Source organism: Furipterus horrens, unplaced genomic scaffold (genome assembly GCF_987537825.1).
Source record: "Furipterus horrens unplaced genomic scaffold, mFurHor1.1.pri manual_scaffold_17, whole genome shotgun sequence".
NCBI classification, from domain to species: domain Eukaryota; kingdom Metazoa; phylum Chordata; class Mammalia; order Chiroptera; family Furipteridae; genus Furipterus; species Furipterus horrens.
In genome coordinates this window covers 81,350,698-81,375,475 of record NW_028327187.1, presented here as the reverse complement: position 1 = coordinate 81,375,475, position 24,778 = coordinate 81,350,698, and the positions used below count along the sequence as shown (strand labels likewise).

The 24,778-nt window shown below is 41.2% G+C and overlaps 1 protein-coding gene across 1 annotated transcript in view; it reads left to right on the top strand.

The window, feature by feature from the left end:
- The window catches only part of SHROOM4 (shroom family member 4), a 68,579-nt gene extending 45,422 nt beyond the window's left edge, over positions 1-23,157 (top strand). Inside the window, exons 3-7 of the mRNA XM_090265008.1 lie at positions 8,900-9,715; positions 13,969-14,118; positions 14,990-15,170; positions 19,876-20,145; positions 21,101-23,157. Of these exons, the coding sequence (XP_090121134.1) occupies positions 8,900-9,715; positions 13,969-14,118; positions 14,990-15,170; positions 19,876-20,145; positions 21,101-21,370 (1,687 nt within the window). The 3' untranslated portion in view covers positions 21,371-23,157. The remainder of the gene's footprint in view (positions 1-8,899; positions 9,716-13,968; positions 14,119-14,989; positions 15,171-19,875; positions 20,146-21,100) is intronic.
- The last annotated feature ends 1,621 nt before the right edge of the window (positions 23,158-24,778 follow it).

Here is a 24,778-nt window from a genome sequence, read left to right as displayed (position 1 = left end):
GCTCCAGTGTGCTCATTATTTTATCCCTCTTGTCACATGGGTGGTATTTATATAGTTAATTAACTATACTTAGTTTTAACAAGCTTTTTAATGGCTTTATTCATCTTAAAATACCCTGGTAAGTTGGGAAACTGGTAGACAATGACTGATTAGAGCAGTGGATCTCAAAGTGTGATCCCAGACCTGTACCATCATCATCTGGGAAATTGTCAAAAGTAAAAATTCTGGGGGTAGGACCTAGCAACTGGTTTAATAAGCCCTCCAGGTGATTCTAATGCATGTTTTAGTTTCAGCACCACTGAATATTAGAGAAGAGAGGTTTAATAATTTTGGCTAGCCTGATACTGAGCTAAATTGTTCTTGTGGATATCAAACCTTCCTGGCCCCTTGGCAATGTGTTATGCACTCCTAAAATGTCTTCTATTGAATCTCTTAAGAAGGTTATGAAAACACTGGAGGGGCAGCATGTTGTGCTTGCCAAGACATGGCTTTTTAGAGCCCAATAGACCTTAATTGTAACTTCTCCTGGTCACTTACTCTCTTTGTGCTGCCTCAGTAACTTAACCTTTCTGAGCCTCATTTCTAACGTGAGGAAGACAATACTCAGACCAGAAGAATGTCTCAAGGGTTGAATGAAATCAAATCTCTCGAGTGTGCAGCCCTGTACCTGACATATGATGGAATCTCAGTAAACAAGAGTGATTATTACCATCCCTTATCACTATGGATATGACACTGTGTAGGGTCCAGAGACTAACGGGAAGACCTTGGAAATTCCAAGTTGGGGTCATTGGAGAGAGGGAGCTAAACTTTACCCAGGACAGCCCATATAAAGCAAGGACTTCTCTGATCTCCTAAGAGGACACTGAGCCAGCCTCCTAGGGGCTATAGAAGCACCAGGGTGAGTTCTGCTATTTCCATTTGTTTTTTCCTGGCTAATTGTTTCTTACTTGAAGTTCTGTGAACCTAGCAGCAGAGAAGGGTGGGAACAACAAACTATCTGAGCTTTTCTCCCCTTCTTGTATAGCCTCCTTGTGTCTCACTTCCTGGATCTTGCAAATATTTCCTTCAGCAATAACCTGGGAGTGGCTGTTTCTCCTGGAGAAGTCTTATCTTTTGGCTACTGAGGAAAGGGAAAGGAGAGAGGGGCTGAACCTGTGCACCCTTACTGCTGAGATCCTGGAATGCCAAGCTATTGTGGGGAGTTTAAAAATAAAATGTCCGAACAAGAAAACTTCAAAAAGGCTGAGGAGGAGGCAGGAGGAACTTTTTCAGTCTCTGCAAATATTGGTTTTCATGGTCAATTACTATTGGGAAAAAAAATTTTTTTGACCAAAAGGAAAAATCTATTCATCAGAAGATAAGGTAACCTGTATCAAGAGGGAAAGAGAACAGCCCAGGACTTGGCAGGCAATTTACTTTTGTTTTTGAGATGTAGTCTGCTTGCCAGTGTCAACAAAGCCCTTACTCATACTTAGCCTTCATGCTTTCTTCTCTGTATTCAGCAAGGAGCTAAAGTCTTTGTGGACACTTGGGGATGAACTAGTGCGAGTACTTTTTGCCCCTCCCCAGAAGTTTTTGCTTCAGTGGGATTGTCCCATGGAGTAAAATAAGGCAAGAAGCTTCAGTCTGGACACTACTTTGTCTTACTAGTTAGGAAAATGATATATCCTTTCTAAGCCTCAGGAACCTCTTCCACAAACTGGCAATAATGGTGCCTACTTCAAAGGGTTGGTGTGAAGATTAATAGAAATGCATACATGGAAGTGCCTAAAACAGTGCCTTGCACATAGTCGTCGTCGGCAGCCGTCCGTCTCGAGAGACGATGGTGTAGCTTCTTAAGAGTCTATCTGCACGGCCGAGAATGGCTGTGCAGTCCGACTCGGGAGTGACATGGTATCTGTCTCCTCCCGTGTTGAATCGACATCTTGCGATGACGCTGAAGCTACAGAGCCTGGGCAGGGTGATATGGAGGGCCAGCTGTTGCCCATGCAGCAGACCCCCCCTCTCTTCGCAGCTGAAGGATCCAAGGGAAAGACGGAGTCAATACAGCTTGGGTTCAGGTGCGCCGCAGGAGTTGCCGGTGTTGACTACAACGTCGAACCGCCTTAGGGACTCCGGCTCCGGATTTTCTGTCGGGGTTTACTCCCTTAGCCTTTCCCCTGAAGAGGTATGCCGCAAGGCAGCGGAGGTTTTTTGGAGTCAGAGTTTTCCTTCTCTGGTGTACCCTGACTGGAAGATCGAACCAGCGACACTTAGCTCGCAGGCCGACGCTCAATCCACTGAGCTAAACCAGCCAGGGCTCCTGCACATAGTAAAAAGTAAGAAACAGTAGTTCTGTTACCTTAATAAAGCTCCTTGTCCTCCACTTGATCCCAAAGTGGAGTTGTAGATTTCTGTGCATATAGGAGTCTTGAGCCCTTTGAAATTAGGACCTCTAGAGGCCAATATTGTCAGCTTGAGCCTGACATTTCAATGAAAGCCTCCTGTTCACCAGTTTGTTTCAGCTGTTAGTGCCAGGAAGGCAAGGGCTATGCTGGTTTTACTCCCCTTGCACAGTATACTATTCAGTGAGAACTTGGAATGACTTGTATACCCATTGATTCAGCTGATCCCATTGAGGGCATTTCTTCCCCTTTCTGGAGTCCTGCCGACTCTGTCCCCCTGATATAAGTGACTCTGCAAGGCTCAGGCTGGTCCTATACAAGTTGTGTAAGTGGGAAGACTGTGCTTTTAAAATCGTAATTGATATAGAGAATAGCAACTTCCAGGTTACCTTGTTAGAGCCCAGAGCCTCCAGATAGGACTACAGTGTCATGAATCAGTGTGCCAAATGTCCCTAGAAAGTCATGCTCTTTTCTTCCAGCTGATTCTTGAGCTGGCTACCTATAGGTAAGTTCTGTGAGAACAATTTAATGATTAGTACCTAAACAAGACAACTTAGAATACCTAGCCCTTTTGATCTTCTCTCTGCACTTAAGCCTAAACTTGTCTTTTATTATCTTTCCTCTTTAATAGATGGAAAGAGTGAGTAAATGAGCCCAGGGTTAAAATCCTTGGTTAGCCAGGACTTCCTGGCTAGGCAGCCGTGTGTGGCTGAGCTGGGACCCAAGGTCTCCTGATCTCTCAGCTATTAAGCAGGTCTGAACATTAACCAGAGGGGCATGCAGTCCAGCTCCCTTAATGGGAACAAGGAACAAGGCTGACGCATACAGCAGTGAAGGTTGTACACTGGACAACTTGTACAAACATATGCAGTGGTCCTGAGTAAGGGACTTCATTCTAACAATAAACATAGTCTTGTCACTTATTAATCACCTTTCATGTACCCAGCATCATTGCTAGGTTCTTTTATTTATTTTTATTTATTTTATTTTTAATTGAATTTATTGGGGTGACATTGGTAAATAAAATTATATAGGGTTCAAGTATACAATTCTATATTACATTGTCTGTATACCATATTGTGTGTTCACCACCCCAAGTCATGTCTCTTTCCATCACCATTTATCCCCTCTTTACCCTCTTCTACCTCCCCCTGCCTCTTTCCCCCTGGTTATCACCATGCTGTTATCTGTGTCTATGAGGGTGTTTTTTATTGTTTGTTTGTTTGTTTTTGCTTAATCCCTTCAGCTTTTTCACTCAGCCCCTCAACCCCCTCCCCTCTGACAGCTATCAGTCTGTTCTCTGTTGCTAGGTCCTTTTTATATAGTTAACCCTCACAACAGCTTTGTAAGATAAGACATTTTACTGAAACTGAGGTAAATTAAATACTCTGCTCAACGTTGTACAGCTTTTGGGTTATAGAACCAGATTTAAAATTTTTACTGGAATTTAGACCCAAGTCTTTCTGACAATGTGTTCTTTCTGCTATGCTCTATTGCTTTTCCTGTGCTCTGGCTGGAGAAGAAGAAAGAATAGTAAATTTAATTACTGTCATGAAGCAGAGTTCTTCTCACTACTGTCATGAAGCAGAGTTCTTCTGACCATAGCTTTGGGACAGTGGCCCAAATGAGATGTTGCTGTCACTGCCTACATTTTATCAGATGGAGATTGCAGATGAAGAATGGGAAGAGGGAGAAAGGCAGGGTTAGAAGGTAGGAATGTGTGTGGCGAGGGGTGGAAGACAGGCTATATAGACTAAAAACCAATCTAACTGGAACAAATAACTCTGTCTTCAGACCTCTACTCCTAAACCACAACACTTATACATCCTTTTTACCCTGGCCCTTTGTTTCTATAGTATGGTTCCTGAGCCACTCGTATTAGCATCCCTTGGGCCAATTGTTAAAAATACGGATTCCTGGACCCTGCCAGAGGTACTAAGTTCCAGTTTCCAGACTGAGGTCCATGAATTTGCATTTTAAACAGATTTCTGATGATTCTGATTAGGAGCCACTTTGATTAGGAGTGACTCTCAAACCAGTGGTTTGCAACTTTTTGGATCGTGCACCCTTCTCAGAAAGAATTTTTTAAGTATGTGCCTTCAGTATATGCTAGTAGTTTATTAATAAATTGCTTATATGTACTACTGACCTAATATTTGTTTTTAAATACAAAAATATATTAGTACTCCTACATGAGAATGGCCTCTAGTTTTCCTTAATGTATCTCTTGTTGAGTTTTGGTATTGGCATTGTGCAGGATTCTTTTTCTTTAAAGATTTTATTTATTTACTTTTAGAGAACAGGGAAGGGAGGGAGAAAGAGAGGAGAGAAACATCAATCAATGTACAGGAGACACAACGATTGGCCACCTCCCTCCTACCCCCTACTGGGGACCTGGCCCACAACCCAGGCATGTTCCCAGACTGGAAATTAAACTGGAGATCTTTAGGTTTGCAGGCCAGCGCTCAATCCACTGAACTACACCAGCCAGGGTGGATTCTTTTCTTATCCCTCTATTCTCTAGATTCCAGAGTCTAGGAAACATAAATAGCATTGGGGTTGTCTGTTCCTTGAAGGTTAGAATTAACACAAGACCATGTGAGTGTGCTTTTTATTTTTGATCAAATCTATCAATATTTTTTCATTGGTAACTGGTGGGTTTAGATACTCTCATTCTTCTAATTTTTTTTGCATTTGGGTTTTTAATTAGATAAACAAGTGGTCTGTCTTATTTTAATTTTCATTTAAAAAACTAGCTTTTAGCTTTAATTATTTGTTCTAGCATTTGTTTTCTAGGATATTGATTGGTGCCATGAGTTTTCTTTCTGCTTTGCTTAGGTCTATTGCTGTGCCTCTCTTCTTTTTCTCTTTTAAAGATTTTATTTATTTATTTTTAGAGAGGGGAAGAGAGGGAGAGAAACAACATATGGTTGCCTAATACATGCCCCCAACCGGGGACCGGCCTGAAACCCAGGCATGTGCCCTGACTGGGAATCAAACCGGCAATGCTTTGGTTCGCAGGCAGGTACTCAACCCACTGAGCCACACCAGCCAGGGCTGTGCCTCTTTTATTAACCTCTTTTGTTGAATGCTTAATTCATGTATTTTAATTTGTTCTTATGTCTTGATATAAGTATTTAAGGGTACAATTTTTCCTGTTACCACTGCTTTAATTAACCATATCCTCTAGCTTCTCATATTTTCATTGTTGTTATTTTTTTGTTGTTGTTGTTGTTATTTTTGAGGTATCCTAAAGTTACAGATTAGATCTCTACTTTGACTAGAGTGGAGAATATTTTTCCCTTTTATTTTCTATGCTAGAAGGTTTTTTTTGTTTTGTATTTTTGTTGTTAATTTTGAGTGTTACTATATTGTGACCAGATACTGTACTCTGTACCACTTCTACTTTTTAGATTAATATATAATCAATTTTAAAAAATGATCAGTGGGCCCTTTAAAAAAGTAGAGTCTTTTTTTTAGTGTATGAATAAATTTATTTTTTTTATATTTTTAAAATTTTTACTTATTCACTTTTAGAGAGAAGGGAAGGGAGGGATAAAGAAAGGGAGAGAAATGTGGATGTGTGAGAGAAACATAGATCAGTTGCCTCTCACATATGCCCCTACCCAGGACTGGCTCACAGCCCAGGCATGTGCCCTAACCTGGAATCAGACTGGTAACCTTTTGCTTTGTGGGATGATGCTCAACCAACTGAGCCATGCCAGTCAGGGCTCCATTAGTTTTTGACTGTCAAATCTGTCTTCAGCTGAAACAATCTCATATTTTGTTTCTGCTTTTTTTCTACCTTTGCATTTTCTATAGATTTTGTTTTAGAAATGTATTATTAATTTTTTTCAGTTGTAGTTGACATACAATATTATATTAGCTTCAGGTGTAGAACATAGTGATTAGACATTTATGTTACTTATGAAGTAAACAACCAGGTAAATCTAGTACCCATTTGGCACCACGCCTAGTTATTAAAATATTATTGATTATATTCCGTATGCTGTACTTTATATCCTCTTGACTTTGGAAACTTTGATGCTTTGTTATTTGGTACATAAAGATTCAGAGTAGTTAGATCTTCATTATCTGTTCTAATTATTAATATTATAGTGCCTTTCTTTTTCTTGTTTGTTTTTGCCTTTAATTCAACTTTTTAATGATATGATTATCGTCGCCCTTGTTTTTCCCCCATTTTTGGTATTAATTCATTTATTAAACAAATATTTATTGAATGCCTACTATGTGCCAGACACTAGATACCAGATGAATGAGACACACAAGATCCCTGCCAGTGTGGAGCTTACATTTTAGTTAGAGAGTGGGCCACAGAATAAACAAGTAAAAATAGGTATGTTACGTACTATCAGGTGGTGATGTAGTCTCTGAGAAAGAACAAAACAGACAAAGGAAAATTATGGATGTCATCTCTGTTTTCGATAAGATGGTCAGGATAATCCTCTCTGCCTAATAACATTTGTCATCTTTTTACTTTCCATTTACCACCTTGTTTTGTTTGTTTGTTTGTTTGTTTTGTTTCATGAAGGGGAAATGCCAGATGGAAGTTTGTATGCAAGAGAGCATTTTAATCTAAATGAGCTCTAGGTGGGCTAAGGCCTGAATAAGAAGAGAGTGGGGGATATGTGGATATGAATTTCTGATCCATGTGACTGATGAACTAGCCAGAATGGGGACTGGAGATGAGGGGAGTGAAGGATATTTTGCTTTCCATTCTATCTGAGCTTGGTTACCATTATGTATATTATTTAAAAAATATTCTCAGTCTTCATCATGACTATCGAATAGATATTCTGTTGATTTGATTGAACTGCTGGAATTTCCTATCACTAGGCAGTACTTAGAATGATGCAAATTGCTCACAGGCTACAGCAGAAAACCAGACATTTTGATTTAGTGGGCTTAATAAATGTCCTATGACTTTGGTGACTCTTTATTATATAGAAGTTTGAGTTTTTTACATATTTTTATACATTTTGAAATAAATCTGGACTCCTTTTCGTTGGGTATTTTCTTCTATTGCTTATAAGATGAGAATGTTATTTCTCTTCACAAATGATTTTAATTTTGATGTTTTTTTCTTATAGGTATATTATATATACATACATACACATATAACATATATATTAAAATTTTATACACATACACCCTTAACTCTTGAATCTGGAATTTGTTTTGAAATATATAAAACATGATATAGCTCCAAATAACACTGCTTTGAAGTTATGTCAAAAAAGATTTACTAGCCCTGGCTGGTGTGGCTCAGATGGTTAGAGCATTGTCTTGTAACTGAAAGGTTGCAGGTTCAATCCATGGTCAGGGCACATACCTAGTTGTGGGTCCAGTCCCCAGTGGTCGGCTCATGCAATCCCTTGTCCAGGCTCCTATGGGAAGCAAACAATCAATGTTTCTCTCTCACATTGATGCTTCTCTCTCTCCCTCCCCCTCTCTCTAAAAGCAATGAGAAAATTCCTCAGGTGAGCATATATATATATATTCATATTTGGATCTTTATCTTCTTGTTATGGAAGGTCAATTATATATGTTGTTTTAATAGTTTCATTTGTTTCTGGACTTCCCATTCTGTTACACTAATTAGTAATACACTGTTTTCTTTATAATTTCTTTATAATATGCTTAATCCCTTACTCAACCCCCCATTTCTTCTGTAGCAAATACTCTTTAATATTATATCCTGCTTTATTTTGCAAGCTAATTTAAAAATTCTGCAGTTAAAAATTCCTATTGAGAATTCTGACTGGAATAGCATTAGAAGGAGAGATTTTAAATCCAAAATAGCAGATATTTTTAAATGTCCTGCTTAATGTTTTTTCTTACAAGTATAAGAACATGGACAGAACATATACATGTCAAATTCATAAGATAGCTTGCATCTAAAGAAGCAACTGGGGAATGGAAGTGGGGAGTGAAACAAGGGTATTATTTATTTCTTTAAAAAATTTCATGAAGCATCAGTGAATGGCAAAGTAATAAGATGTGCTTATTCTGAGCAGTAGGTAGGAGCATGAATTTTTTTAGCAATCTATATGTTGGTAAATATTTGAATGTTTTTTAATTAAAAACAAAACAGATGAAGCAAGATAACCAGACTTGTAAGCCTAAGGATATATCACATTCAATCTGAGTGCTACAAACAGATTGAGGTGGTGCGTGTATTTAGACTTTGGAGATAGACTGTCCAGGTTCAAACCCTAGCTCTGCCACTTACTAGCTTTATGGCCCTGAGACAATTACTTAATCTACCCATGCCCCAGTTTCTCCAGCTGTCAGGACAATAATAATAGCAACTTACTAAGGTTATTATGAGGATTAAATATGTTAAGACATTATATAATATTATTATTACACTTACTACATAGATTACATTGTTTTGTGGTCATTTTAATTTTACATAAATGATGTCATCAAAAACATGGGGTCATCTGCAACTTGCTTGTTTTACACAATCCCCATCTGCTCTTTTGTAGGGAAATGGCTCATTCTAAGGCTGGCTTTTCATGGGCAACCCCCTTCCATCCTTGCATTGAGAACCCAGCACTGGACTTGTCAAGCTACCGAACAATCTCTTCTCTTGACCTCCTTGGAGATTTCAAGCAGTCCTCTAAAAAAACAGAGGAAACTTCAATTTCTGAGGAGGGGGGCTCCATGGCCTCCATGCCCCACCCGCTGCGTAGCCGTGCCTTCTCAGAGAGCCACATTAGCTTGGAGCCCCAGAGCTCCCAAGTCTGGGGGCAGCATAGAAGGGAGCTCTTTACCAAAGTTGATGAAACCCAGTTAGATCCTCTGGGTACCAGAAAGAAGGCCTTTCCTCCTCCTCGTCCTCCTCCTCCCAACTGGGAGAAATACAGGCTCTTCCGTGCAGCCCAGCAGCAGCAACAGCAACAGAAGCAGCAACAGCCACAGCAAGAGGAGCAGGAAGAGGAGGAGGTAGAGGAGGAAGAAGAGGAGGAAGAGGGGGTACAGGAAGAGGAGGAAGAGGGAGGAGACGAGGAGGAGCTGCCACCCCAGTATTTCAGTTCAGAAACCACTGGTTCCTGTGCTCTCAACACTGAGAAAGTCCTGGAGCAGCCACAACCCCTGGGCTTTAGTCACCTGGAGGTCTCAAGGCAGGACGCACAAAGCCTCCCAGCAGAGCAAGAGTCTTTTGCTCTCCATTCCAGTGACTTCCTGCTTCCAATAAGGGGCCACTTAGGATCTCAACATGAGAAGACTCAGCCGCCTTGCTATTATGGCATCGGTGGGCTTTGGAGGACATCAGAGCAGGAGACCACTGATCCCTCCAAGTAAGTGCTTATGAAAGACATTAGGTCCCTGAAGAGGCAGACAGCATGAGTATGAATTCCACCTCCACCATGTATCAGTTGCATGACCTTGGACTGTTCCAGCCTCAGTTTTTTCACATGGAAGATGGGCACAATGATACCTATTCCACGTAGTTGTTGTGAATATGAAGTTAATCTATGTAAAGGACATATCCCATGCTTAGCACATAGTAGGTGCTCAGTAAACTGTAGTTATTCATGTTCTTATCTCTTAATACCACTGTCAAAATATATTTATTGTTTCCCAGTTTGTCTTTAAGATATGCATCAGTTTCTTGCCCCTGAGCCAGAGGGCCTTGTTGCCTCTATTAGGCTTTTCCTAGAAGTCTGGTTCAGGCACTTTTTTACCTTTTCTTACACTTGTTCTTCAGAACAACAGGCCAAGTTGCAACCTGACCTGCCTTTGCTCTAAGACCTACCTAGGCTTTTAAACTCTTCCAAACACCCCAGCATCAAAGATGTTCCTGGGGTTGGGTGCTTTGTGCCCTGATCATTCTTTATAACAGCTAAGAACATAGTTTTCCTCTTCTACTTTCTCCATTACCCCCACCCTTGTTTTACCTATCTCTTTGCATTTGCTTCAGTGGGCAATACATGGTAGTTGACAGGGTGAGTTGCCCTGGGCAAGGAGGCCAAAGCAAAAGTGTTGTCTGGCTGCAGGTCTGCTGGTGCCTATTCCCTTCACAGTGCCAATGCTTATATGCATGCCCTACACTGCGTGGTTGTCTTCTTTGCTCCAAAGTCAAGGTTTTCCAGCCCAAAGTGCCACAAGCACAGCACTTACAGGGCCTGGTTCCCACACACTGTGAGAATCTCTTATCAGATCCCTAGTGGCTGCTTCTTAAGCTGTCCATCTATCTGGGGAGCATTCTTATTGTAATTGAAATACATTTTGTGGAAAGTGACTATAATTGTTACCTATCACAGCAGGAAGAAGGGAAGGTGACCTAACATATAATAGGTACTTAATATTCAGAAGAAACAATAAATGAATGGATGAACATGAATAAAGCATTTGCTCTGTGCTGGACACTGCTAGTCATTTTATATCCATTATTTCACTTAATCCTCCCAACAGCCCTAAGGGCCATTATTATCCCCATTTGACAGATGAGAAAACTAAAGCTGAGCAAAATAAGTGACAAAGTAAGTCAGAATTGTGCAACAAAGATTCAAAACCACATCTTTCTGACTCCCAAATCCATGTTTATTTCACTATTTTAGTCTCAGAGATTTTGTCCTTATAGTAGGCCAGGCCTTTACAAGGCCCTCCCATCTCCTGTAGAGTAATGTTTATGGGAGGTAGTAGTCATAGTAGCTCCATCAGTCTCCCAGTCCTTCCTTTATGTGTCTCCATTCACCTTGGCACCTTGGCCAGAGAAAAAGAAATTGCTGTTATTACAGATTTTGTAACTTGTTCCAAAGATTTTTTTTAATGACTGTGTGATGCACGGGGAAGCATTTGTTTGCATACAGCCCTGGCTTGTGTCTGCAAAAAGTCAATTATAAATGCTTCTTTGAGTGATGGCAATTTAAGGAACAGCATCATTCCCAACATAGCTAATATTTTTGCTTGCTTACCATGTACAAAGCATTGTTCTAAGCACTTTCATGTATTGATTGATTTAATCTCCACAGAAAACCTATGAAATAGATACCGTTAGTCTTCTACATTTTTTAGAGAAAAGTGAGGCACAGGTAGGTAAAAAGTAACTTACAGAACATCACAGGTAGCCAGAACCCAGATAGTCTGGCTCGCTGTGCCTATTACATCATCCCAGGATTTCTGGACTCCTCCAAAAGAACCTATTCCAGATTCTCAGATAACACAGGGTTCTAACCAGAAGGAAGTGGCTTTAGGATTTTGTAAAGGAGAGTAGTGTTAGGGGCAAGTATATATGTAATACTTTGAATCTAAATTAACCCATATTATCTCTGTAACCCACATGCTATTCAGTTACAAAATCCTGGGTTACATTTAGAAACAGGTTAGTGACTTATTGAGTGTTGGTTAAATCTAATAACACTAACCCAGGTGCTGGTATTCCTTGATTTATGGACTCTATTCATTTCCTTTCAGTGCTCTGTAGAAGGAATCTGATTTTGTCTTCAATGTCCATTATCAAATTCAGATTATGTTCTCAGATCTCCTGTAAACCCTGCCCCATTAATGGAGCCTATGAGGAAATGAACCCTAGAACATTGTGCTTAACACAATACACTATAATATGATACAGGGCTCTGTCTGCTGGGGAACAGCATCTCTAATTCGTACATCCTTTTAAAATGTATTTTTATTTTTTCCCAGTTTTGTTGAGATATAATTGACACATTCTTTTAAAAATATATTTACTGATTGATTTTAGAGAGAGGAAGGGAGGGGGGAAAAGAAAGAGGGCATGGGGGGAGAGAATGAAACATCAATCTGTTGTTCCACTTTTTGATGCATTCATTGGTTGACTCCCGTATGTGCCATGACCAGGGATTGAACCTGCAACCTTGGTGTATGAGGATGCTGCTCCAACAAACTGAGCTACCTGACCAGGGCTGTTACAGAACCCCTGGGCTGCTCCAACTGAAACAGAACCCATGGGCTCTTTAGTTAGAGGCCCGATTGCCTGCCGCCAAAATTATAACTCTTAATACCAGAGTTTAGTGAAAAGAAAAAGAATTGTTTATTTAACAGTTATATAGACTTAGTTATTTGCAGATTTCTGTTGTTAAGTCTTATGTTCTTTAAAACACCCATAAACACATATCCTTACCTCCCCCCTACCAAACCAAGCTAGTTTTAGAAAAGTTAGAGAAACCGTTTCCCTACTTTCCAAATATAGTTCAGCTTTACCAGTAACTGCCAATCACTCAATTCTGATTGGGGAGACCTCATCTGCATTATGGTGTCCACCAGCTCTTAATCCAGAACCTCGTGGATTCTCAGCCTCCTTGTAAACTGTATAGTCAGTCCTTTGTAATCCACATGGTCAGTCTATTCCTTTTCAAAGCAGCAAGGTACATCCCTTCCTTAAAACTGCATCGTCAGACTCCTTAAAATGTCTGCCGCTCATTTTTAAATGCCTGACTGCATCCTGTGATGCAATGGGCATGGCACTCAGTCCTGACCATTCACAGAACCTCACCCAGGCTCTGTGTGCCTTTTCCATACCATCCCCTGGTCCAAGACTCCTCCCATCTACCTGAGGCCTTGGATGCATTACAGCCATTTTGCATAAGAAAGACACTAGCCACTAGCCTCAGGCATGTGGAAGCATTCTGAAAGCTGCTTCCTTCTCCCCATCCCCCAGCCTGCAAGCTCTGGAGGTTTTTGGACACCTCCGTTTCTGTAACAGGGCTACATGCCTTTTTTTTTAATTTAGTACTTTCTTTCAGCACTTTCTCAGTCAGAATGCTCACATATGCCTTAAATATTTTTGTTATATATAGGAATTCCCTATCTTATACATTCATATGCTCCCCAGAATGTTCTCTTTTCTCTGCTAACATGGATATAGTTCAGTCAGAAAATTCCTTACATGCACGGTTTTATATGCTGTCAAGTTGTCCCTTTGGGAGTATAGCATAGTGACTGAAAGCACAGATTTTGAAGTTAAGTCACCTGGGTCTAAATCATGGGTCTGTCATTTACTCTCTAGTGACCTTGGGAAAGTTACTTTACCTCTCAATGCCTCATGTTCCTTATCTGTAAAATGGCTGTCATGAGCATTGGATTTTATATCTGTATCTCCCCCACCCCCAACACACAGCATAGGACAGCTTCTGGAACATAGTAAACACTGTGTGATGTTAGCTAGTAGTGTTCCTTTATCATTGTTATTAGCTTTAAAACCTACACGTAAAATGAATACCTAGGATGAGGAATATTGGCATGCCAAAGTTTCTTTTGTGTGATGAATTAGGAGACAGCATAGCATGAATCAGTAAATAGCTCTGGAACATTTCAACCATTATTTTTGACCTTTATCTAAGAGCTGCAAATAGCTGCAAAAATGACTAATGAGTTCTCCTATTTTTCCTTTCAAAGAGCTAGAGGTTAGCAAAGGGGCAGTGACACAGACAGGTGGGGGTGGCTGGTAGGCAACAAGAATATAGAGGGGGTGGGCCTCCCCCTTGCATAAATCATGGGTGGAATTGTTTGCCCCTCTGTCTCTGAAGCCTGACATTGAAGCATTTTATTTTTATTTCCTTCCTCATGCCAGACCAGAAGCCTTGATGGCAGAAGACACCAAACCCAAGCCAGCATGGAGCCAGAGCTACTTCTTTCCTGAAGAGCAGTTCTCTTTGATGAGCTGGGGCTCCAAGAAGCAGCACCTCAGCCCCATGGGCTTCAGTGAACCCAAGACAACAGGGTCTGCTGCTACACTTGTCCAGCGCCTTGGTGCCACTGGTTCCATTTTCCCCCCATTTTATTCTGCAACTAGGGAGGAGGTTGGGGCCTTTGGGGATATGCCAGAAGTGGAGAGATGCTATTCCTTCTCAGGCCAAAGGTGCGCTCCACAGCAGGCGGTCTCAAAAGAGCTCAGGAGAGACGTGGTGGGCTGTGACAAGTCCCTGGCAGGGCTGCTAACCCCAGTCTCCAACATAGTAACCACTTCCAAGGTCATGGGTGGCAGCTTTGCTGCGGGAGTTCTGCAGTGGAGGGGCCATTTCGAGCAGGAGTTGTACCACTGGGAAAGAAGAAATTATCAGTGTCCAGAAAAGCCACAGGGTGCTTTTGCAAGCAAGCAGACTAGATAGAGATGGGGTGGGCAGGGTCCAGGATGGATAGTAGGGAAGCCAACAGGCTTAAGATGACAAATAGCTAACGTCTCAGATACAACCCTACCACCTAGTCCCCCCCTTGGGATCCATATACTGGGGCCATGAACCAAGGGGGATCATTGATGATAAGTCCAAAACTTTAGGGGCCTGTCAGATTTTCTGGATTTTAGTGGGATGTCAATGACCAAACCAAATTATCTCTAAAGAAGTCCCTGTAGCTGCAGAAGTAAGGGGCAAGGAAATTGCCTTTTAAGTTATTAAAATTGGCCTTGACTTGCCTTTTAGATAGCTTTTGTGGGGTCTGTTTACATTTGAACAGTGCTTCCTGGTCCATTATTTCCTTATTTTACAACTCCTTAGTGAAACAGGGTCCCATTGTATTACAAATAGGGAAATTAAAAACAGGAAAGGCCAGCCTCTCAAAGGAGATGCTCAAATGGTCATTCTTTGTTCCCACAGACAAGAATTTCAGCACTTCTCACCTCATCACAGAGGCCCAGGGATCCCTACCTCTTACTCAGCTTATTACAATATCTCTGTGGCCAAGGCAGAGCTGTTGAACAAGTTGAAAGACCAACCCGAGATGGCAGAGATTGGCCTAGGAGAGGAGGAAGTTGACCATGAACTGGCTCAAAAAAAGGTGAAAGTTTTTTAATATGCCTTAGAGATTTTTCTGTATTTAGCTTGAGTGTGTCTGGGGATTTCCCTAGCCTCTAGGTTCTTTAGAACATCTTGGTACATTCCTGTATTTTCAGTACAGCAATCAAATAACCTATCTGGGTTTCTCACAAATGCAACTCCAGTCTCTTTTTGATATGGTCAATAATAGCAATTATGGGAGTAGTAATCATAATCATAACTGCAGTGTCTCTCTAATCCTTAAAACAACTCTATAAAGGAGACATTACTATCCCTTTTTTTTACCACTTGAGAGGAATAAGTTGCCCAGGGTTACAGACTAGGTTTTAGATTTAGGACTTGAAGTTAAGACTGTCTGACTTTCTATTGGGCTGTCCCTTCAAAATAAGCCAGCCTTGTTAAGTAACTCACTGCCTAGGACACATCAGTTTTTGCCATTGAGCTCCAACCAATGGCAATCATTGATTGTATTCTCTGTGTAACTTTCTGGGAGAGAAAACAGACTAAGAAAGAAAAGAAAAAATTATAAGCTGGTGAACTTTAGTATTTATTTGCAAAGATAGTAATCTCTTAAAAATATTAAATAAATAAATGGAAATGTTCTAAGCCTCCCCTTTCTTCCTCTAAGTACCACTAGCCTGGCTGTCTAATCAAATTCCTGGAATCACTTTGCCCTTCCTGTACTTATCCATTTTATTTTATAAACAACTAGGTTTCCATGGCAACCTGCAAGGCCCACTTTACCTCTTTGTGGACATCTGAATTCAGTGTAAATTAGTCATCTGCCCATGTTTCCATTCAGGATAGGACCTGTAGGAAAACTCAAGGCCATTTACAAGAGACCCCACCATCACTTTCTAATCTGGAACAAAATCAGGGAAAGAATTGGAAGTGTGGAAGTATCACAGTTTTATTGATCCAGATGCCTGCTTCCTTGGATTTCAAGTTCCCTGATCATGGCATGGCTCCTCCTGCCTTACTCAGGAGCTTTTTATTATGAGAAAACCTAATAAAATCTGACCAGATGAAAAGAGAAGTGATCAGAAATGGCAAAGCACAGAACAGCACATAGTGATCTGAAGAGATTGTGGACGGGCTGGAACAGTTTTTTCTCTGAGGAAGACAGGTGTGGAATGACACTGATTTGTAATATACCAAAAAAGCAGCTCATCCCTATCTGGGTCTGTAGTGACTCCACAGCCCTATCCACTACACTTTCCCCAGGGTTGACGTTTAGGTTGGAAAGCCCAAATGCCAAAAAACAAAGGGTTTTCTTCACTTTCATCTTGGAAGATCTATGGAACGTAAGAGCTGGGGTGAGTAGGTGATTTTCCAGGTTGATCATTTGGACGCCAGCCCTCCCTTGTCCCTGGCATTGAGTTTTATTGGGGAGGGAAGAGGGTACGGATATAACTGGGAACCTCTTGGCATCTAATTGTGTTGTCTCATTAATATCACTGATCCCTCATTCCCAGTGGGTTTTGGAATATTTCCTAAATGTAACCTATTACCCTTCAGTCTAAGATCATAGTGATCTAAATTTTGACCAGTTCTAAAATATGACAAGAGACCCTGAATCCAGAGCATATTCTTTTGGTCTTGGTCGCTTTGGATATCTCCAAATAAAGTAGAAAGGAACACACTCTAGAAAACAAACAAGCCTATGGTCCAGAGTGCCTGGGCAAGAATAATAATAAAACAAACATCGAAGCATACTTCTTTATATACAAGATATTATTCTAAGCACATGACATGTATTTACTCATTTAATTCTGTAACAACATTATCATGTAGGTACTATTGTTATTATATTTTTAGATGGGGAAGTTGAGGCACAGAGAGGTTATTTGCTCAAGGTCAGTACACTATTTAGTGGCACAGTTGGGGGTTCAAACCCAGAAGTAGTAGTAGTAATACCCAGGTGATAATAATAACAACAGCAGCAGCAGCAACATTAATAAACATGTATTAAGTGCTTATTGTGACAGGCACATAACTATTTTACCTCTGTTATTTCATTTAACCCTCACAAGAATGGGGAGTAGGAGGAGAGGAGGCACTTCTCCAGTTTACAGATGAGGAAACAGAAGTTTCAGTGGGACTGAGTATCTAATCCAAGGTCACACAGTTTTGGGGAGGTGGCATTGGATGCCAGGCTTCTCTGACTCCAAAACTCCACTCAACTACACTACCTTCCTGTGAGTGCAGTCCTAGAACTGGTTACACCTATAGGGGAGACAAATTAGAAGACACAGGCAGTACTTTCCCTTGAGAAACTTAAAATATCTAGTAGGAGAGGAATCAGACTCACATACATGAAACAGAAAGTGAACAACTTCAAATTACACTATACGCTATAATTCTAATAGACTACAGAATTCATAAAAGAAAAATATTACTGAGAGAAGAATTATCAGGGCACAGGCTTTCAGGAGGGTAGGGGCAAAGCTTGGCTCTGAAGAAATAATGGGACTAGCTAAAATGAAGGAAGAGATAAAGATCAGGTAGAACTACATGAGTAAATCAGGAACATAAGAATGAATGTTGTGAACACAGAGGACAGTGAGAAGCTAATAATGAAAGGTCCTGAGGAGTGAGATTAGAATGGTAGAGTGGGGTCAAACTGAATGATAATAATAGCAGCCAGTTTTTAGTGAGAATTTAGTCTATGCTAAACCCTTTGCATTTGTTATATCATTGAATCCTTATTACAATTCAATGAAGTAGGTACTGCAGTTGTCCCATTCTGCAGATAAAGAAAGTAAAACTCCATAAAGAAATTCACCTAAGGTCACACAGCTGGGAAGTGGCAGAGCATTAAGACAAATGGAGTCATTACAACTCTAGAACCCAGACTGTTATCCAAAAAGCCTCAAAAGCTAAGCTGAGGCAGTGAAGATCTACTACAATGCCATGAACATCAAAGGTACTCAAATGGATAGAAGGAGAATGAATGAAGAAATAGTCAAATAATTGATGACAGTGCTTTTCCAACCTATTTTCTCACAAGCATTCAAGTTCCTGTTTATTAAACAGTTTCAGCAAGTATTTATTTATTATTGAATTTATTAGGGTGACATTGGTTAACAAAATTATATAGTCTTCAGGTGTACATTTCTGTAACACATCATCTGTATATTGTTTTTTGTGTTTACCACCCCAGGTCATGTCTTCTTTTGTCACCATTTATATCCCCTTTACTGTCTTCTACCTCTCCCACCTCCCCCAATTCCCCTCTCCCTCTGGTAATCATCATACTGTTGTCTGTGTCTGTGAGGCCTTTTTTCTTTTCTCTTTTCTTTTCTTTTCTTTTTTTTTTTACTTAATCCCTTCACCTTTTCACCCAGTGCCCAACCCTTCTCCCACTGGACAAGTGTCGGTCTGTTCTATGTATCTATGAGTCTGTTTCTATTTCATTTGTTAGTTTATTTTGTTCGTTAGATTCCATATATAAGTAAAATCATATGGTACTTTTCTCTTCTGACTGGCTTATTTCACTTAGCACAATACTCTCCAGCTCTGTCCATGCTTTCACAAAAGGTAAGATTTCCTTCTTTTTTACAGCCAAGTTCTATTCCATTGTGTAGATGTCCCATAGCTTTTTTTATCTACTCATCTATTGTTGGACACTTGTGCTCCTTCCAAATCTTGGCTATTAAATAATGCTACAGTGACCATAAGGGTGCATATATTCGGGCTTCTTCTAATATATTCCCACAAGTGGAATTGCTAGATCAAAAGGCAGTTCCATTTTTAATTTTTTGAGGAAACTTCTTACTGCTTTCGACAGTGGCTACACCAATCTTCATTCCCACCAACAATGCATAAGGGTTCCCTTTCTGTGCATCCTTGCCAACAAATATTTGTTGATTTATTGATGATAGCCATTCTCAAGGGTGTGAGGTGATATCTCATTGTGGTTTTAATTTGCATTTCTCTGTTGTTTAGTGAGGTTGAGCATCTTTTCACATCTCTATTGGACATCTGTATGTCCTCTTTGGAGAAGTATCTCTTCAGGTCCTTTGCCAATTTCTAAATTGGATTTTTTGTTTTTTGGTGTTGAGTTGTCTGCATTCTTTATAAATTTTGGATATTAAGCTCGTAACAGATGTATCATTAATGAATATGTTGTCCCATTCAATGGGATGTCTTTTCATTTTATTGATGGTTTCCTTTGCTGTGCAGAAACTTTTTAGTGTATTGTAGTCCCCCGTGTGTTTATTTTTTCTTTTATTTCCATTGCCTGAGGGGATATATCAGAAAAAAATATTACTATGAAAAATGTCCGAGATTTTACTGCCTATATTTTCTTCTAGGATTTTTTATGGTTTTTGAGTCTTACATTTAAGTCTTTATTCCATTTTGAATTTATTCTTCTGTATGATGTAAGAAGGTGGTTTAGTTTCATTTTTTTTCAGCAGCTATTTATTAAGTTACATTTGGTATTAGCCCATGAGTACCACTTATCTAATGCCAAAAAGTTTGGTGGTAGCAGAGAGTCTTCCCAGATTCTAAGAGATGGGAGATAAAGCACCTATCCTGAAAACTGGAATTAATTGTGACTTGCTCAGGTTTGTTTTGTTTCCAGTGACTAGAGTAGAGCCCACAATCTGTTACTTGGATCCCAAAACAGAGATTATAAGAACAGATCAGTTTCTGTTGGTCCTCATTCTCATTCTTTGCCTCCTTCTCTTTGTTGCTCCTAGATACAGCTTATTGAAAGCATTGGCAAAAAACTTTCTGTCCTGCGGGAGGCCCAGCGAGGATTGATGGAGGATATCAGTGCCAATTCTGCCCTTGGGGAGGAGGTGGAGGCCAACCTAAAAGCTGTCTGCAAGTCCAATGAATTTGAAAAATACCGTTTGTTTATTGGAGAGCTGGACAAAGTGGTTAATCTGTTGCTGTCACTCTCTGGACGACTGGCACGGGTAGAAAATGCTCTCAACAGCATTGATTCAGAGGCCGACCAGGAGAAGGTACAGTTGGAGTCTTTGAGGTGTGGATGGAGAGAAATATCATCTGCTTCTTCTCAGGGTTTCCTCTTTCAAATGTGGCTAGTCTGGGAGGCAGTAGAGCATAGTGTTGAGTGTGAGCACTGGCTTTTAAGTGCCTTGAAATCTGGCTCTACTACTAATTAGCTGTGCGATTTTGGGCAACTAACTTAACCTCACTCTGTCTCAATCTCTTAAAAATGAGGTGAACACACTACTTACCATATATGGTTTGAAAATTAAAGTACATAATCCATGTCAATGTCTTAAAACAGGGCCCAAAACTGGGTAAACACTGAGTCGGTGTTAGCTGCCAGTAGTAGTAGTAATATAATGACAGTAGCAGCAGCAACAATTTCCCTCTCCTTCCTTCCCTCCCGCTCCCAACACCTCCTTAGAGGGAAAGGTCTCACCAAGTACTTGAGATTTGGAGGCTGTAAGTTCCACAGCTTGGATACAAATGGTTTTGGATACAACTTTGAGGCCACAATGAGAGGCACATATGCATGCGCCTACACATAAGGCTACATACACACACACACACACACACACACATGCAGAAACACATACCATTTTGAAAGCATTGTCACAGCGATGGTTGTTCACCAGATAGAAGAGGCCCGAGCTGGCTTTGTCAGAGCCTTCTCCCACCTCTATGTCAGTGGTGGCCCACTGATTAAAGACAGCTTAGAGATGGAAAAAGATGATTGCATATCCCCCCATCCAGAATCACTGTTGTGTATATCCTCCCCCTGTTACAAGAAAGAAAGGCTATTGCATGAAGGTAAACTTCAGGGCAGGAAATCCAGGACTGATCAGTTAGCAGAGTGAGTAGTTGCTTTGTGGTAGTTGCTTTGTGGCAGTAAGCCTGGTGGAGCACTGGGCTAGGCAAATGACTGGTAATTGGAATGGTCCTTAATTGCGTCTTCTGCTTCCCCAGTTGGTGCTGATAGAGAAGAAGCAGCAGCTGACAGGACAGTTGGCCGATGCCAAGGAGCTGAAGGAGCACGTGGACCGACGGGAGAAGTGGGTGTTTGGCATGGTCTCCCGCTACCTGCCTCAGGACCAGCTCCAAGATTACCAGCACTTTGTGAAAATGAAATCTGCTCTTATCATTGAACAGCGAGAGTTGGAAGAGAAGATCAAACTTGGAGAAGAGCAGCTCAAATGTCTCAGGGAGAGCCTACTCCTGGGGCCCAGCAATTTCTAATTCTACCAGCAGACTGCCCACACTATCCTTGCCCAGCCACAATGAGAAATACTTCCAATCTTTGTTAGCAGTTTGTTAGCAAATAGATAGCAGTTAGTTAGCAGTTTGTTCAATATCCTCTACCCTGGATGTCACTCACTGCCCCTTACACTAGCAGTGCACCCAATAAGCTAAGAGACTAGGGGAAACCTAAGCTTCTAACCAAGGGTGTAGAAGCAAGAAGTAGAAGCTATAGCAGGGTGTGATTATACAACCACACTCTTTCCTACAGTTTCCACAGCAAGCACTCCCCACACATAGAACCAACAAAGTGCCTTCATTCTTCATTGTCCTAGGACATCAGAGACATCATGTACTCACCATCCACCCACATTTCTGAAGGCTCAGAGAGAAACTGCCTATGTGGCTCCATTCTGCCCCAAGACTCATGGCCCAGCCATTTCCCAGAGATATGGCTGTCCTGAGGGTATGCACCTACTGGAATTTCAAGGCCTCACTCAAGCTTTTCAGTGGGAAGCATAGGAGAAATTAACAGAATGTGAGCAAAGGTTTGGGATCCCCAGATGCCCTGCTGGGAGGAGCTAGGCTCAATAAAACTGTCTCCATTCCCACCTTCCCCAGAATCTACATGAGGGGAAGAGGCCTACTCTCAGCCCTAGCTAGTGTGGCCCTCCTTTTGTCCTAAGACTTTGGGTCTACCACTTCTTTTTTCCTCTTGCCTTTTATTGCTGGGGCTTACACCTGACTGCCCTAGGGGCTTCAAACTATGGGCCATGAATAGCTCTGTTAAAGCTGACTTCCACATACAAGTTTCATTATTAGGGGGAAGCGGTCCTTATTGTTATATTTTAAATGGCCTTTTGATTTTATTTATTTTTATGTTTTATTGGTCTTTTTTCTTTTCTTTTTTTAACTATTAAGGCGAGAAGAGGGGAGTTAGGGGAAAAGCTAGCCCAGAAAGAAAACATTTTCTGCAGATCAGCCTGAATTCACCATGGCTAGCTAAGCAGGTGCCAAGGCCTTGAATTATTCTCAACACAGCTAACAAGTGTCTAAGAAAGAAGTTTTCACCTTGAACTCAGAGCTTCCCCACTGTGGCCTGGCTCTATACTTACTTTGAAGTATGAAAAACTATGAGCTTAGTGTTCCCCAACAGGTTTCAATTTTGTCTTACTTATTTTTTTCTTGAAACCAAAGAAATCTGAAACTGACAACAGTCCACCTATTTTATTTCTCTACAATCTCAAAGCTAAGGGAAGGGGAGAGGTGAGCTCAGGCGGAGCTCCTCTATCTAATTGTTTTCTCAGCCTGTGGCCTGGCTCAGGGAACCCAAATTCATGGTAGCTGAAAGCTCCAGCCAGGGCTACTCCCCTAGAGCAAATTGTGATCCAGCCAAGATCTGGGGGAAACAACTGATGCTGCTGCTGTTGCCTAGGCCCTGGCACAGGGAGCCAGTTTCTATCCTGGAAAAACCCTCAGGTTGGTGATGGCAGGAAGGGACTTGTAGCCAAACTCTGCCTGTTATTTAGCTCAGTTCCCTATTCCTTGCTAACTGGGGCCCATGCTTGGTATTACATAGCCCTGCCCAGCAAGACCTGGCATCTGTTCTAGTTAGTGCTGGGTTCCTCACTGCCCTCAGGGTAAACTGTAGCAGCAGGAATGCCTCATTTAACCAAAAGGATTTGCCAAGGAACTTTGCTGCTGCTACAAATACTGGTTCCTAACTTCCGTTTCCTTCTCATTGTGTTTGGAAACAATGGAAGAATCTTGGCCAGCAGGGTGTCCTGAGGTGGGGGGGGGGGGGGCTGGGTTCATTCTTAGTACAGTGCTACTGTCAGAACTACCATTAAAATGTCAACCTGCCATTCTCCCCTCAAGTGGAGAATTTTACTTTATTCAGAAAGGCTGATGGCTTGTAAAGGGGTAGGCTTATGAAGCCAAGGGAGAGGAAGGTGGGGGAGTGCTTTGAATATAGGCTGTGGCTGCCATCTTATAAAGAAACAGGCTCTAAGACAAATAATGAACAAGTTTAAATGTCTTGTATTGAGGGGATGGGGCTGATGTAGTCCATAATTATAAGATTTTTGTGCGTGTGTGCCTGTGTGTGTGTGCGCGCGTGCACGTGCGTGTGTGTGTGTGTGTGTGTGTAACTAAAACAGCTTTTTGGAAATATAGGCCCAGGGAAGAGTGGTCACTCACCTGGACACTATGGCCATTGAGTTTTTGTAGTCAGCAGTAGAGTGGTTGTACCTTAAGTTTATCACACTAAAAGTACTATTGACTGTTATTTTTGTCCCTCATCCCACATCAAATTATTTCAGAGTTGGAATCAGAACACAAGGATTGCACATTTGCACATGGAGGCACAGTTTCCAAAGATCTTAATAAAACAACCCAAGAATTATATTGAGCAGTGAAGTTTGGCAGACAAAGGTGAACAACTAAATAGGCACTAATGCTCAGCACTGCTGACATGGCAGTCCCATTGTGAGTGATAGTAATGCAAAGCTTTTGCTGTTGAGATGCATTGTCTCTCTTCCATCCTTATTTCCTGGACTCTGTCCTCCACAAAGGCCTGCCATGGGGTAGCAATTTGAAAGGCATGCCAAAGTATTTCCACAAAGATAGGTATTGCTCTTGACTTCTGCCTTCTCCCTTCAAATAGTCATACAGGCCCCAGTGAGTAATAGGTAAGTACAGTGGTTGATATATAGAGAGGAATCAGTGCAAGAGCTACTATAACATGTCCCTCCTAACTCCCCACTCCCAGGGCCCTGGGTAATTGAGTCTCCTTGAATCCTACTGGCTTCAGACTCAGCCAAGGTATAGCAGTAAATGTCCAATGGGAATCTAAGAGAAGGAGACAGAGACACTGAAAGTAAAGTCCTCACAAGGGAGAGACGGGAAGCAGAGGAATAGAGAGGGTGAAAAGATGTAAAGCCTCTTTCAAGGCCAGTTTTAGGTTCTGTTTTCCATTTAACCTCATGTGCCAAAAAGCTGTCAAGGGGCACTAGAGCCACAACCTTAACCCCACAGCCTCCCTAAAGGTGCTGCTCTGCCAGTAGCAGGTTTCAGATGAAGGAAACTGGGCACATTTCTGGCCACTTCCTCATGTCTGGAGCTTGGTGACTCCTGCTGTGTTTGCCAAAGGAGTTATCTATGCCAATAATATTTCTGAAATAACACATTATATTCTTTGAAGATTAGTAGATCTGTAGAGGGGGGTGGGCCAGGGGGCAATTTCTATAGATAAAGAACCAGTGTCTGTTGTATAACTGTTGGGGGTCATCTATCCCTTGTGAAGCAATTATTTTTCTGAGTGTTATTGTTTCTGCATTTGTGTCCTCCACCACTCCCTTCTCAGCTGGCATTGATATGCCTGCCAGATTGTCATCAAGGGTCATACTT